Here is a 17,169-nt window from a genome sequence, read left to right on the forward strand (position 1 = left end):
TACTGGAACATGTTATTGTTTTTAATTTCTTTTTTTGTTTTTTATTTATTTATTTATTTATTTTATTTAAGAAAGGATTAGTTAACAAAACCATAGGTAGGAGGGGTATAACTCCACACAATTCTCACCAGCCAATCTCCATAACCCACCCCCTCCCTGATAGCTTTCCCATTCTCTATCCCTCTGGGAGTATGGACCCAGGGTCATTGTGGGTTGCAGAAGTTGGAAGGTCTGGCTTCTGTAATTGCTTCCCCACTGAACATGGGCATTGTCTGCTCGTGCCATATTCCCAGTCTGCCTCTCTCTTTCCCTAGTAGGGTGTGTCTCTGGGGAAGCTGAGCTCCAGGACACATTGGTGAGATCTTCAATCCAGGGAAGCCTGTCCAGGATCCTGGTGGCATCTGGAACCTGGTGATTGAAAGAGAGTTAACATACAAGGCCAAACAAATTGTTGAGCAATCATGGGCCCAAAGCTTGGAATAGTGGAGAGGAAGTGTTAGGGAGGTACTCACTTTAAACTCTAGTGTACTTCTGCTTTCAGGTATATATTTTGCAGTAGTTTATGGATACGTGTGAACATAAGCTGTCTCTGACAGAAACTGGTGTATATCTAGGTTATGGGACTTTGTTAGAAAGTGAACCACCTGAGATGAAATTAGAGTGTACTATAAAAGGAAAGGTCTCACCCGAGTAATGAAGCTGAAGGGTGGTCATTCCTAACGTGAAGTCTCTGGACACAGTCTGAGGTGAAGCATGTTGAGGTGGCAATCGTTGCATTGGTTAGGTTGTGATCGATGGATGCAATATTATTTGGTATGGATTGGGAGAGGCATATGGGAAAGTGGGCCCTATCCAAGGGTTACAGGACTGGGGGGAGTAGGGGCTCTATAATGGAGATGTGAGGTTCCTGCTGTCTTAGGGTTCAAAAAGACAATCGATAGTTAATGTTATCATCACATTATTTGGAAATTGGGTTAACTTTGAAAAGTCCTTTTGTTATGATTTGCTGTACAGTATCCAGTATCTTGTATATAGCTGTGCTATTGGATGCTTCTAATGTCCTTGGTCTAGGCTTTTGAGAGAGTCTGTATATCAAATACACAGCCTATATATTAAAAAGATTCAGTTTGTGTTTTGAGAAACTTTGAGACATACAATTGATTTTCCCCCTCTCATATTGATTAACTACAGATTTATATGTCTACATTTTGCTAGGAGTGTACATAAACACCATTCCCACCACCAAAAGACTGTGACCCATCCCTCCCACCCATTCCCACCCCCCACTGTCCCAGGAAGCTGCATCTCTACCCTTCACCACAGGGTTTTTGGTGCCCTACTTACAATTTGATCAGGTCCTGATTTCAGTTTCCCTTTCAGATCTTCTTACTCAACTTCTGTTGATGAGTGGGATCATCCCATACTCATCTTTATCTTTCTGACTTAGTTCACTTAACATAATTCCTTCTAGCTCTGTCCAAGATGGGTCAGAGAAGGTGGGTTCATTGTTCTTGATAGCTGCGTAGTATTCCATTGTGTATATATACCACAGCTTTCTCAGCCACTCATCTGTTGTTGGGCACCTGGGTAGCTTCCAGGTTTTAGCTATTATGAATTGTGCTGCTATGAACATAGGAGTACATACCTCTTCTTGGTTGGGTGTTATGGAGTCCTTGGGGTATAACCCCAGGAGAGGTATTACTGGATCATATGTAAGGTCCATGTCTAGCCTTCTGAGAGTTTTCTAGACTGCTCTCCACAGAGGTTGTACCAATTTACATTCCCACCAGCAATGTAAAAGGGTTCCTCTGTCCCCACATCCTCTCCAGCATTTGTTGCTGCTGTCCTTTTTGATGTATGCCATTCTTACAGGAGTCATGTGGTATCTTAGTGTTGCCTTAATTTGCATTTCTCTGACAATCAGTGACCTAGAGCAGTTTTTCATGTTTGTTAGTGTTTTGGATCTCCTATGTAGTGAATGTTTAGTTCAGATCCTCTGCCCTTTTTTGGATGGGGTCATTTGCTTTTTTGGTGCTAAGTTTGCTGAGCTCTTTATATATTTTGGTGATTAATTTCTTGTCTGATGTATGGCATGTGAAGATCTTCTCCCATTCTGTGAGGGGTCTCTCTGTTTGTTTAATAGTTTCTTTGGATGTGCAGAAGCTTTTCAGTTTGATGTAGTCCCATTGGTTTGTTTCTGATTTAGTCTTCCTTGCAATTGGGTTTGATTCATCAAAGATGTCCTTGAGGTGTAGTTGGGAAATTGTTTTACCAATGTTTTCCTCTAAGTATTTGATTGTTTCTGGTCTGACATCTAGGTCTTTGATCCATTTGGAGTTGATTGTTGTTTCTGGTGATATAAAGTGGTTCAATTTCATGCTTCTGCATGTTACAAACCAGTTTTCCCAGCACCATTTATTGAAGAGAGCCTCCTTTTTCCATTTAATCCTTTGCACCCCTTATCAAAGATTAGATGCCCATAGGTTTTGGGATTTATTTCTGGGCTTTCAATTCTGTTCCACTGGTCTGTGTGCCTATTTTTGTTCCATTACCATGCTGTTTTGATGATGATGGCTTTATAATATAGTTAAGGTCTGGGAGTGTGATGCCTCCATTTCTGTTTCTTTTCCTCAAGATGGTTTTGGCAATTCTAGGTGTTTTCAGGTTCCAGATAAATGATTGTAGTGTTTGTTCTCTTAAAGAAGCTTGGTGGAACTTTGATGGGTATTGCATTATCCATCAAAGTTTTTAATTTCTTTAAATAGGTTTCATACTGTTTGAATAGAATTTATATCAAGTTACATTCCCATAAGCAATGCACAGCAATTCCTTTTCCCCAAATCCTCACCAATACTTGTTATTGGCTTTTTTGTTGGTGGTCATTCTAACAGGAATTAGGTTCATATATTGAGCAAAAATTAAATGTTAAGAGAATTCAAATTTAAGACTTCAGTATTCAGGGTCTGGGCAGTGGTGTACCTGCCTGAGTACACACATTGCCATGCACAGGAGTACTAGTTCAAGCACACCATCACCCTCCACAAGGGGTGAAGCTTCCCAAGTAGTAAAGCATAGCTGCAAGTTGTCTGTTTCTCTCTCCTTTTATTTTTCCCTACATTTCTCTGTCTCTAAAAAAGAATAAAAAGAAGACGAAAATGGAGGAGCAGAAGGGAAAGAAGAAGAAGAAGAAGAAGAAGGAGGAGGAGGAGGAGGAGGAGGAGGAGGAAAGAAGAGGAGGAAGAAGAAAAAAGAAGTAAAGAAGAGGATGAAGAAGAAGAAGAAAGGTAGAAGTGGAGGAAGAAAAGAAGAGGAAGAAGAAGAAGGAGAAGGAGAAGGAGAAGGAGAAGAAGAAGAAAGAAGGAGAAGGAGAATAAGAAAAAGACAGTAAGGGAGAAAGAAATGGAAAAAAGATTTAAAAAATTGAATTGGTTGTGCAGACTGTCAAGCCCCAGCAATAATCCTGATGGCAAAAATGAAGTGTTGACATTTAGTGTTATTGATTAAAGAAGATACTAGATAAGCTAAAATTCAATTGCTAATACATTAGACACAGGAAAAATATATATATTTAAGGGGAAAAATGGTGGTGCATCTGGTTGAACACAAACATTACGATGTGCAGTGGTCCTGGTTCAAGCCCCAGGTAGGTCCACATCTGCATGGAGCAAGCTTCACACCCTGGGGTACTGCCGGAGACGATGGAATGTATTAACTCAAGCCCTGTATACTGAAAATAAGTCATCTCCTTTGCCATTGGATTATGGCATTATTCACTGAGAAGAAGGGTAAATATAAATGGGCCAACATACTCTACCACTAAAATAAATGGGCCAACATACTCTACCACTAAAAGAAGTGCAGCCTACAATGTTCCTCACAATGACCACATAATACGGAGTTCTGGTGGTGGGAATTGTGTGGAAGTGTACCACTCTTATCTTGTAGTCTTGTCAATATTTCCATTGTATTAATTAAAATTAAAAAATAATAAATGAGATAGATTTAGATTTAAAGATAGATTTAGTTTTAAGATAAACCCAGAAGAAACAAGAAGCACTCATTTATCTCTCTGTTAATAGTACTTTCCATTCCTGATTTCTTACCTTTTTATAAAAACATTTCCATAGCAAAGAGAACTGACCATTATAGACTGTAAGCTTTCCAGAGTGTGTCTAGAAGTCAGTAACTGGCCTATGTTGATATCCAAATAGATAGTCATCTTGCTTCAATCTGCACAGTCAGAACTATCTCTACAAATTCAGTGATCTAACTACATTTAAACCACTGTTGACATTCCCTCTCTGACAGCATCTACAGATAAATTTTCTGAGAGTTCTAAATGAACACATGCAGCTTGACATCTGAGATTGCACTTCTAGCTTACTCAATTCGAGATATGTTCTAACTAGGAGATTATTGATAAAATTCAAGAGAATGCTTGCTCAGGGTTGTTAATTCTGTAAATATTTTTTCTTTCAAATTCACATGACATATTATATTATTTAATACAAAAAATGCTAATAGGGTGGGTGGTGGTGCACTATGAATCCACTGCTCCCGGAGACCATTTATTAATTTTGTTGCCTTTGTTGTTATTGTTGTTATTGTTATTATTGTAGTTGGACAGGACAGAGAGAAACTTAGGAGGGAAAGACATAGAGGGGGGAGAGAAATACAGACCTGCTTCACTGCTTGTGATGAGAAATCTGCTGAGAGCTTGATGATTCTGCATCTGTCGGACCAGGTCTTTCTTTTCTGGCTAACTTGCAATATTTTCATCTTGTCCTTGTTTTGGGATAGTTTTACTCTGATATGCTTTCATTCACATGTATTTAGATTCACAAATATGGGTGTTTGTTCCATTTCCTGGATGTCTGTGATTTCAACATTATTCAGCTGTGAAAAGTTTCTGCTATGATCTCTTTAAATGTGTTCTCTGCTTCTTTACCCCTTTCTTCTTCTTCTTCAAGGATCTGAATGACTCTCACTTTTGTCCTTCTTATGGAATCTGCAATTTTACAGAGAATCATTTCTTTTTCCTGAGTCTTTCTTCTCTAGAAGATTTAAATTTATGAGGCTTTTTAACTATTTATCATGATTTCCTCTTCTCAACCTAATTTAGTCTACTTCCTAGCCTGCCATCTGAGTCAGAACTGCATTCAAAGTCTACCTTACACTGTATTGCTCCTTTTTCACTGGTTCCTTCATTTATTTGAACTTTATACCACTTTCAGTTTGTAGTTCTTCTACTGTGTCTATAATTTTTGGGGAAATGATCTCTGAATTCTTGAGTGTGTTCTGCATCTTAAGTTTAGATTCTTTTATTGCTTTCATAATAAGTTTTGTAAATTCTATCTCTGACATTTTACCAGATCTATTTTTATAGGTTTGATTAAGAGTTTATTGTAAATACTTATGGCCATCTCAATGTTTTAATTTAACAGTGATTACTGGATATAGTGGGGTCACATTTTATTCATAAACCACATGGAGTAAGGGTAAAATATGCCATCCAACTACTGAATCTAATACCTGGGCAATGCCATCATCATTTCTTCTTGAAAATGCGCATATTAAAATGTCAGGCATGGAAAACAACTCATTTGGATAGTGTTCTGTGCTGTCGTGTACCTGACAGTCTTGAGTCAGAATCCCACCATATCGAATAAAACTTTGATGCTATAGTCTCTTTCATTCTCATCTTCTTTTACTTTACCTAAAAATATTTTATTTTTTATTAGTGATTTAATAATGATAAACAAGATAATATAATGTGGGATAAGAGGGTTACAATTCTATATAATTCTCACCACCAGCGTTCCATATCCCCTTGGAAGTTTCCTTATTCTTTATCCCTATGGAAGTATGGACCCAAGTTCTTTATGGGGTGCAGAAGGTGGAAGGAAGGTCTGGCTTCTGGAATTGCTTCTTCACTAGACATGAGCATTGACATGTTTATTCATATTTCCATCCTATTTCTATTTTTCTCTAGTGGAGTAGGGTTCTTGGGAGGTGGGATTCCAGGACATCGCATCCCAGACCACCAGCTGTTCTGTTTATATCTCCTTTTGATTAAATTTTATGTTTATATATTTTTCCACTACCAGGCAGAAAATTTAATTTTTATTAGTCATAATGAAAATCAGAATGTTTGTGTTTCTTGTTTAGGTCACGTATGGACCATATCATTCTTTACTGAGTGACAAAGATCAGTTCCCATCACTCTATCAAATGGCTGCTAAAGACAACTTCCTGACACATGGACTGGTTTTGCTATTCTTGCATTTTGACTGGACTTGGGTGGGAATAGTTGTTTCTGATGATGTAAAAAGTCATAAATTTGTCTCAATGTTGGAGGCAGAGATGTTGAAAAATTATATATGTGTTGTCTTTATGCTGACATTACCTATCTCATGGATAAGGAATGACAATTTAGATGTTGAAAAAATACCTCTCTTAGCTGATCATGAAAAAGTAAATGTCTCTGTAGTGTATGGTGATTCTCAAATTATTATGGGTGTATACTTCTATCAAAGAACCTTTGAACTTGTAGGTAAGATGTGGGTTATAGCCACAGAGTCATATATTGACTTGCATAGGGTGAAGCGTATAATGGACTTTTTCCATGGAAGTCTCTCATTTTTACCCCAGAAGAGAGAAGTGCCTGGTTTTGAAGACTTTATTAAAACATTCAACCCTTCAAAATATCCAGAAGATTTTTATTTAGAGAAATTTTGGCTTGACACATTTGAATGTTCATTTTCTGGGTCACTATGTAGAAAATTCAAAGACTGTCTGCCAAATATTTCCCTAGAGTTTATACCAGGAAATACAATCATGTCTGAATCCACCTATATTGTCTACAATGCTGTGCATATAGTAACCAGAGCCCTCCACGAGATGTTTCAGGAGGAAACAGAAACAGGATTGACAAGAGATGCAAACATCCCAATGCTTCTCTCTTGGCAGGTTAGTCCCCGCCAAATACAGGATCTGCACTGACAGACAGCACATTCTAGACATTCATATTGAAATGTAGCAAATACTAATGAATGTATTTCATAACCAACATCGCCTCCTAAAAAGAAAGGGAGAATTTATTTATATCATATGTTGCTTATGACTAATTCTAGAATATCTATCTGGAAAATCCTGTCTTCAAAAAAATTCAGGGTATTGATATCATTACACAATGAAATTTCATTTAATACCATTTTTCTCTTGATGAGGAGAAAATAAATCCTGAATGACATTGATTAGAATAACCTTACTTAAGGACCTGCTTTTTAAAATTTACTTATTTTCCCTTTTATGCCTTTTTTAATGTTGTTGTAGTTATTGTTATTATTGATGTCATCTTTGTTAGGGAGAACAGAGAGAAATGGAGAGAGGAGGGGAAGACAGAGAGGAGGAAAGAAAGACACATGCTGACTTGCTTCACAGCAACTCCTCTGCAGGTGGGGAAGCAGGGGGCTCGAACTGGCGCTTAACCCACTGTTCTCCAGCCCAACTCCCAGGACCTGCTTTTATTTATAAACTCTACTTAAACTCATTGCTTTTTAAGAGTATTCCAATAATGCTAAGTGATTAATACATATAACGTATACTTACTCTTTGTCATTAGTGGGTCTTTATGACTCTGGGATGATATTTTTAGATGAGGAGATAGAGGCAAATCTGATAGATAAGTAGATGATACACAGATAGATTAGATGGTAGATGATATATAGACAGGTGCTAGATGGATGATAGATAATAGTTATTTGACAGGTAATAGATCAATAGAAGATAGGAGATAGCTAGATGAGATATATAGATAGATGTGTGATATATAGATATGTAGATAGATGATAGATAGATAAAGAAGCATCCTCCAATGTAGTCAGGATCAGGATCAAATATGGGACACATTCAAGACAGAGCAGACACACAATGCAAGGAAGTTATTTTTCATCATTAAATTCATGTATTTTAAAATAATAGAGATAATTTCAGAATATAAACAAAAGTTCCATAGCAAATAACTTATGACAAAATATAGACCAAAAAGACATAGATCAAATCAGTTTTCTGGTATCATAAAACTAAGTCTTCTTTGAAGACTACAGTATGAGTCCTTTGCATAATTTTATTTAAAGCATGCAAAATTGTGGCAGATTGGGTTATGGTTCATTTCAGTATATATAATACTATTTATAGTGCATGTAGAATTTATAAAGTGTCTATATTGCCCCCTTTAGTGAGAAAGGACTAGCCTGACCAGATGTCATTGGTCTGTCTTGTACAAATGTCCATGTATCGACAAAACTATAGGAAACATTATAATTTAATTAATTGATTTCTAAATTTATTTTATGGCTAGGGAATTGATTTTCTCATTGGGCCACTGACGGCCATTCAGACAGAAATGAAATCTGGTACTGGTCAGTGGTTTGTCCAGTAAAATGGTGAAGTCACTATGTAGGCATGGGTCTGCTGCAATAACCCTAGTGACAATAAAACAAATAATTAATTAAGTAAATAAATAATAAACAAACAACTATTATTACAAAGAACATTTAAGTTTGGGGGGAAGGATGTGTTGATAGGCATGGGACCTCAATCTCTAATTTGAACACACTTTTCATTTATAAATTTACTTTTCCCCTAGCTTCACTTATTTCTCAGAAACATCCAGTTTACTAACAGCTTTGGGGAACACATATCCTTGGAAGACCAAAGAAAGTCAGTAAAACGATACGATATCCTGAACACTGTGTCATTTCCTGCAGCTCATGACTTCCTAGTTAAGGTGGGAGAGTTTGTCATCAATGGTCAAAATAACCAAACTTTGGTCCTCAATAAAGAGGCCATAGAATGGCCTATTGAACTGGAAAAGGTACAGTAACATTTCATTTCTACTTACGGACATAATGGAAACATCTAAATAGAGTCCTAACATGAGATAGAGTGTTCACACTTCTGATTTATAACTAACATCATATTTACAGTGTAATGTACTGTGTGCAGACTATTTTGATGGTCCTTCATAAGTTTTAAATTTTAGATAAAGCTCACATCATTTATTTTTATTTTTATTTTTATATAAAAGATAGAGAAGGCAAAAGGGCAGTGATAAAGGATGACAAAGAAACACACTATCCAAGTCAGAGATGTCACTGGCCTTTCTTATATTTTAAATGCTTACTTACATTATGTAAGGGGCATGTGTTAGGTTTTCCTGTAATGCCAGCAAAACATAGACTGATACCTGACTTCTACTACATTGGAGAAAGTTACTATGCTCTACTATCTCTCTCTGTCTCTCTACTTGAAAAAAAAACAGCTTTGAGTGGTGAAGTCTGGGTAATGACAAAGAACCAATGAAGTATTACTACTTTTTCTTCTTAAGGTCAGCAGAGGTGGTATAATAGGGTAAGAGGTTAACAGGAGAGGCATCAAGAAATACAAACAAAGTCCCAGATATTCCAGAACTGGAAGAAAAAAATATTTTAAGAAAAATGGGGAAAGTTCTATGCAGTCTTAGAGTTTGAGAAGGAAGTAGATAATTATGATAACCAACTTATTTGGGAGCTTGATTTACTTTGAAAATCCCGTGGTTAGAATCGACAATATTATACTTGACCTCACCATGACTTAAGTCATTTAATGCTATTTACTATTTAGATACTGACAGGACCAGATCATTCTGACCCATCTAGTCTATGCATACATAGATATTTCCCCAAAAAATGCTCAGTGTCACTAATTATCAAATTAATGAAAATCAAAAGCTTTGATTTTCTGATCTTTCCTGGCAATTATGAAATGAATACTAAGAATTCCAGCTAGCTCTACAAGATAGAGTTTTGGACATCAGTTCTATTATATATATATATATATATATATATATATATATATATATATATATATGTGTGTGTGTGTGTGTGTGTATATATATATTTGACAATACTGGACTACATGCCACTCTTAAAGTCTTGTAGATGATATATTTGTGATATCTGTTTATACCACAATACAAAAGGAATGTTCTGACAGACTTTCTCTTTTCTACCTTAGCCCCCCATATCTGTGTGCACCCACAAGTGTGGTCCGGGATTCAAGAAAGTTATACAGGCTAAGGCAATCTGCTGCTTTGAATGTGTCTTTTGTCTGACAGGGGAGATTTCAAATACACAAGGTAGGAAAACTTATCAATGCTCACTTGTACTCCGTGACCTGCATTACCTCAATGAAAAGCAAAAGTTGGATATTGGCTTCTATTATATCAATGGACTCCACCAATGATAGCATGTGCACTTAGCCAGGTGCACCACCTCATGGACCTCTGCATCCCAGAAATTTCTTAAAGCTTTATTTCCCTATTTTAACTTTTTTTAAAAAAAAATTTATTTATTCCCTTTTGTTGCCCTCATTTTTTTTTTGTAGTAGTAATTCTTCTTGTTGTTATTGATGTTCTCGTTGTTGGAGAAGACAGAGAGAAATAGAGAGAGGAGGGGAAGACAGAGAAGGGGAGAGAAAGATAGACACCTACAGACCTACTTCACCACCTGTGAAGTGACTCCCCTTCCCCACCGGTGGGGAGCCAGGGTCTCAAAGCAGGATCCTTGAGACCTTCTTTTTTTTTATTTAAGAAAGGAGATTTTAACAAAACTGTAGGATAGGAGCGGTACAACTCCACACAATTCCCGCCACCCATTCTCCATATCCCATCCCCTCCCCAATAGCTTTCCCATTCTTTATCCCTCTGGGAGCATGGACCCAGGGTTGTTGTGGGTTGCAGATGGTGGAAGGTCTGGCTTCTGTAATTGCTTCCCACTGAACATGGGCATTGACTGGTCGATCCATACTCCCAGTCTACCTCTCTCTTTCCCTAGTAGGGTGGGTCTCTGGGGAAGCTGAGCTCCAGGACACATTGGTGGGGTCTTCAGTCCAGGGGATCCTGGCAGGCATCTTGATGGCATCTGGAACCTGGTGGCTGAAAAGAGAGTTAACATACAAAGCCAAACAAATTGTTGAGCAATCATGGACCAAATGGTTGCAATAGTGAAGAGGAAGTGTTGTGGGGGTGTGGTACTCACTGCAACCTCAAGTGTACTTCTGTTTCAGGTATATATTTTGCCCTAGTTTATGAATACTTGTGTACATATGCTCTATCTCACGGAACTTGGTCTATATCTAGGTTTTGGGACTTTGTTAAAAATTGAACCACCTGGGATGGAATTAGAGAATACTACGAAAGGTAATGTCTCACCCGAGTAATGAAGCTAAAGGGTTTTGATTCCACACCTGAAGTGCTGGGACACAGACTGAGCTGAAGCATGTTGAGTCGGCAATTGTTGCATTGATTAGGTTGCGATCGGCAGATGCAATATTATTTCATATGAATTGGGAGAGGCATGTGGGAAAGTGGGCCCTACACTAAGGTTCCAGTACTGGGGGAAATATAGGCTCTGTAGTGGAAATGTGAGTTCCCTGCTGTCGTCTTAGGGTTCAAAAAGACAATGGATAGTTATTGTTATCATCACATTATTTGGTCATTGGGTTAAATTTGAAAAGTCCCTTTGTTAGGGTTTGCTGTATAATATCCAGTTTCTTGTATATAGCTGTGCCACCAGTTGCTTCTTATCTACTTGGTCTAGGCTTTTGAGAGATTCTGCATATCAAAGACACAGCCTATATACTAAAAAGACTCAGTGTGTATTTTAAAAACTTCGAGACATACAATCAATCCCTCATATTAAATAGTGATTTATATGACTACACTTTATTTTTTTAATATTTTATTTATTTATGAGAAAGATAGGAGGAGAGAGAAAGAACCAGACATCACTCTCGCACATGTGCTGCTGGGGATCGAACTCGAGACCTCATGCTTGAGAGTCCAAAGCTTTATCATTGCGCCACCTCCCGGACCTCATGACTACACTTTAATAGGAGTGTACATAAACACCATTCCCACCACCAAAAGACTGTGTCCCATCAGACCCATCCACCCCTACCCCTACCCCCACCTGCCCAGGAAGCTGCATGTCTCCCCTCCCCCTCACCACAGGGTTTTTACTTTGGTGCCCTACTTTCAATTTAGTCAGACCCTGCTTTTAGTTTCGCTTTCAGATCTTCTTTCTCAACTTCTGTTGATGAGTGGGGTCATCCCATACTCATCTCTATCTTTCTGACTTGGCTCACTTAACATAATTCCTTCTAGCTCTGTCCAAATTGGGCCAGAGAAGGTGGATTCATTGTTCTTAATAGCTACATAGTATTCCATTGAGTATATATACCACAGCTTTCTCAGCCACTCATCTGTTTTGGGGCACCTGGGTTGCTTCCAGGTTTTAGCTATTATGAATTGTGCTGCTAAGAACATAGGAGTACACACATCTTTTTGGTTGGGTGTTATGGAGTCCTTGGGGTATATCCCCAGGAGAGGAATTACTGGATCATATGGAAGGTCCATGTCTAGCCTTGTGAGAGTTCTCCAGACTGCTATCCACAGAGGCTGAACCAATTTACATTCCCACCAGCTTTGCAAAAGAGTTCCTCTGTCCCAAAATCCTCTCCAGCATTTGTTGCTGCTGTCATTTTTCATGTATGGCATTCTCACAGGGGTGAGGTGGTATATCAATGTTGTCTTTATTTGAATTTCTCTGACAATCAGTGACCTGGAGCAATTTTTCATGTGTTTGTTAGCCTTTTGGAACTCTTCTGTAGTGAATGTTATGTTCATATCCTCTGCCCATTTTTGGATGGGGTCATTTGCTATTTTCTTGCTAAGTTTGCTGAGCTCTTTGTATATTTTGGTGATTAGTCTCTTGTCTGATGTATGTCATGTGAATATCTTCTTCCATTCTGTGAGGGGTCTCTTTTGGCTATGCAGAAGCCTTTCAATTTGGTGTAGTTCCATTGGTTTGTTTCTGCTTTAGTCTTCCTTTCAGTTGGGTTTTTTCATCAAAGATATCATTGAGCTTAGATGGGAAAGTGTTTTACCAATGTTTTCCTCTAAGTTTTTGATAGTTTCCAGTCTGGCATCCAGGTCCTTTATCCATTTGGAGTTTATTTTTGTTTCTGGTTAGATAAGGTGGTTCAATATCATTCTTCTGCATATTACAACCCACTCTTCCCAGAACCATTTGTTGAAGAGAGCCTCCCTCTTTCGTGTAATACTTTGGACCCCCTTATCAAAGATTAGATGTCCATAGGTGTGGGGATTTATTTCTGGGCTTTCAATTCTATTCCACTGGTCTGTATGCCTATTTTTTGTTCGAGTACCGGGCTGTTTTGATGATGATGAATTTATAATATAGTTTGAGATCTGGGAGTGTGATGCCTCCATTTCTGCTTCTTTTCCTCAAGAAGGTTTTGGCAATTCTAGGTGTTTTCTGCTTTCAGATAAATGAATGTAGTTTTTCTTCTATTCTCTTAAAGAAGCTTGGTGGAACTTTGATGGGTATCACATTAAATTTGTTTATGGCTCTGGGGAGAATATTCATTTTGATGATATTCTTCCAATCCATGACCATGGGATGTCTGTTCATTTCTTGTTATCAGTTTCTATTTCCTTGAAAAGCAACTCATAGTTTTCAGTATACAAGTCTCTCACTTCTTTGGTCTGCTTTATTCCTAGGTATTTTATTGATTTTGCGCAACAGTGAATGGGAGTGATTTCGGATGTCTGATTCTTCAGATTTAGTGCTTGCGTAAAGAAATGCCACTGATTTTTGTACATTGATTTTGTAGCCTGACACATTGCTATATTGCCTAATAACTTTCAGTAGTTTTCTTCTGGATTCTTTAGGTTTTTCTATGTATACATATACATATATACATATATCATATCATCTGCAAATAGTGAGAGCTTGACTTCTTCCCTTCCAAACTGTATTCCTTTGATTTCTTTCTCTTGCCTGATTGCTATGTTGAAGAGTAATGGTGATAGTGGGCAGCCCTGTCTAGTCCCCTGTCTGAGGGGGAATGCTTTCAGCTTCTGACCATTGAGTATGATGTTGGCTGTAGGTTTGCTATATATGGATTCCACTATCTTGAGGAATTTCCTGTCTATCCCCATTTTTTTAGTTTTAAGCATGAATGGGTGTTATATTTTGTCAAAGGCTTTCTCTGTATTTATTGAGATAATCATGTGGTTTTTGGCTTTGCTTTTATTGATGTCGTGAATGACATTGATTGAGTTGCGGATATTGAACCACCTGGGATGAATCCCACTGGGTCATGATGAACAATTTTTTTGATATGCTGCTGTATACACTTGGCCAATATCTTGTTTGATATTTTGGCATCTATGTTCATCAGGGATAGTTGGTCTGTAGTTTTTTGTTGTTGTTGTTGTTGTTGTTGTTGTTGTTTCCCTATCTGCTTTTGTATCAGGGTGATGTTGGCTTCATAGAAGGTGAAAGGGACTGTTCCTGTTTCTTCGATCTTATGGAAAAGTTTTAGAAGTATGGGTACTAACAGTTTTCTGAATGGTTTGTAGAATTCATTTGTGAAGCCATCTGGTCCTGGACTTTTGTTGTTGGGGAGATTCTTAATAACGGTTTCAATTTCTTTGTTTGTGATTGATTCATTTAGGTTTTGTAGTTATTCTTGGTTCAGTTTTGGAAGGGCATATGATTCTAGGAATTCTTCCATTTATTACAGATTCTCTAGCTTGGTGGCGCATAGTTCTTCATAGAAGTTTTGCATGGTTTTCTGGATTTGTGGTGTCAGATGTGATATCTCCTCCATCGTTTGCAATTCTATTAATTTGAGTCTTCTCTCTTTTTTGTTTGGTGAGTCTGGCTAGATGTTTGTCAATTTTGTTTAATCTTTCAAAGAACCAACATTTGGCTTCATTGATCTTTTGTATGGTTTTCTTATTTTCAATGTTGTTTATTTCTGCTCTAATTTTAGTGATTTCTGTCCTGGTTGCTTTAGGGTTCCTTTGTTCCTCTTCTTCTAAGTTCTTAAGGTGTGCAGTAAGGTCGTTTACTTGAGCTTTTTCTTGTTGTTTAATATGTGATTGTATGGCTATTAGTTTCCCTCTCAATACTGCTTTAGTATACTCCCAAATATTTTGATAGGTTGTGTCTTCATTTTCATTTGTTTCCAGGAACATTTGGATTTCTTGCTTGAGTGACTCTCTGAACCAGTGGTTCTTAAGCAGTATGTTGTTTAGTTTCCAAATTCTGTGACTTTTAATAATTTTCCGTTTGTTGTCAAATGTTAGTTTTACTCCACTGTGGTCTGAGAAGATACTTGGGATGATTTCAATGCTCTTGAATTTATTGATGCTGTCTTTGAGGCCTACCATGTTGTCTATCATTGAGTATGTGTTGTGTGGATTTGAAAAGAATGTGTATTCCAGTTTTCTGGGGTGAAGGGCTCTGAAAATGTCCAGGAGGTCTAGTCTGACCATCTCTTCATTTAATTCTCTTGTTTCTTTTTGATTCTCTACTTTGTTGATCTGTGTAAGTGTGAGAGTGGAGTGTTAAAGTCTCCCACTATTACTGTATTACTATTATATAATTTTGAAATTCTTTCAGTAGGTGCTTGATGTATTAGACGGTCCCTCATTTGGTGCATAGATGTTAATAATTGTTAACTCTTCTTGGCTGATTGAACCTCTAATCATTATGTAATGTCCTTGCCTATCTTTTATTACTTTAATTTAAAATCTATTGTGTCAGAAATGAGAATGGCTGTTCCTGCCTTTTTTGTGGTCCATTAGCCTGTATGATAGTTTTCCATCCTGTCACTTTAAGTCTGTGTTTATCTTGTTGTGTCAGATGGGATTCATGCAAGCAGCATATGGTTGGGGTGTGTTTTCTGATCCATCCTCCCTCTGTGCCTTTTGATAGGTGAGTTTAAGCCTTTGACAAGTGACTTTTTTTTTCTCTTGCAGCCGTTACGATCCTTTCTTTATCCTTACTTCTTTTCATTGTGACTATGATGTATCTTGGTGTCTTCAGGTCTGGGTTGATTCTGTTTGGAACTCTCTGGGCCTCTGGAATCTTAATGTCCTTTCTGTTGTTTAGGTCTGGGAAGTTTTCTTCTATAATTTCCTCTAGAATGTTTGCTTCCCCTTCCTCTCTTTCTTCCTCTGGCATGCCAATTATATGAATGTTACTCCTTTGGAGATCATCCCATATGTCTCTGCTGTTGTTTTCAGTGTCTCTCAATCTCTTTTTGAGTTCTTTCACCTCTTAATTTTCTATACCTCATCCTCTGTCTGGCTAATTCTGTTTTCTGCTTCTGGTAGTCTGCTATCCCTTCCCTCTGCTGCTTTCTTCAGTTCATCTATTTCAGCTTTCAGTACTCTAATTGCCTCAAGGTAATTAGTATTTTTCCTTGAGGGTTTTATCTGTCGTTTCCCTAATATTGCTAGCCCTTTCCTCCAAATTTGTTTTCATTTTTGTGGTCAATAACTTTATTATTGCTTGCATACTTTCTTATTTATGGCTACTTCTGGCTGATTTATGTTTTCTTCTGGGCTTTTTTCTTCATTGTAGCAGCAGTTTTATTTGCTCTTGATCTAACCATTTTTTTATTAATGTGTTTTTTATTTTTATGTTCTGTTTGCCTCAGTTGTTGTGTCTTGAGTACAAGCCACACTATACTAGATACCTTTATGACAAATGCAATCACCAATCTCAGAAATTACAATAGCAACTGAAGCAGGGACTGGAGAGTTTAACCAATATTAGTTAGCCAAACAATGTCTCCAGTCCGAGAAAAAACAGCATCCAAATCCAAGTAAAGAAAAATAGAAAGAAAAAAAGGGATACCAAGAATAGACAATTATGCAAATCTACTATCCACTGTATATTCTAGGGGTAGCAAGAGGAGAAAGGGAAGTAGAACAAAGATACACACAGAGAGAGTCCACTCTGAGTCAGATTTCTTCCCCAAAATAATTCACAAATGTGTATCAGTGAATTCAGAAAGCCAAAAAAGGAGGAAGTAAGAAAGGATGACAATAATGAGAAAAAGAAAGAAAAAACAGAGAGAAAAGAAAAAAGATAAGAAAAAGAACAGTAATAAAAGAGCAGTGAAAGGAAAGAGTTTATTATTATTATTATTATTATTATTATTATTATTTAATTAGCTAGGAGGAGGGAGAAGGGGGAGAGTTGTTAGGGGATGTAGAAAGAGTGAGACAAGTTCCTCTAGCAA

At 37.5% G+C, this 17,169-nt stretch overlaps 1 protein-coding gene across 1 annotated transcript in view; it reads left to right on the forward strand.

The window, feature by feature from the left end:
• The window catches only part of LOC132535637 (vomeronasal type-2 receptor 116-like), a 33,761-nt gene that overhangs the window by 11,789 nt on the left and 4,803 nt on the right, over positions 1 to 17,169 (forward strand). The window contains exons 4-7 of the mRNA XM_060182250.1: positions 1,356 to 1,367; positions 6,169 to 6,969; positions 8,651 to 8,878; positions 10,060 to 10,180. Coding sequence (XP_060038233.1) covers positions 1,356 to 1,367; positions 6,169 to 6,969; positions 8,651 to 8,878; positions 10,060 to 10,180 — 1,162 coding nt within the window. The remainder of the gene's footprint in view (positions 1 to 1,355; positions 1,368 to 6,168; positions 6,970 to 8,650; positions 8,879 to 10,059; positions 10,181 to 17,169) is intronic.

Source organism: Erinaceus europaeus, chromosome 23 (genome assembly GCF_950295315.1).
Source record: "Erinaceus europaeus chromosome 23, mEriEur2.1, whole genome shotgun sequence".
Lineage (NCBI taxonomy): Eukaryota > Metazoa > Chordata > Mammalia > Eulipotyphla > Erinaceidae > Erinaceus > Erinaceus europaeus.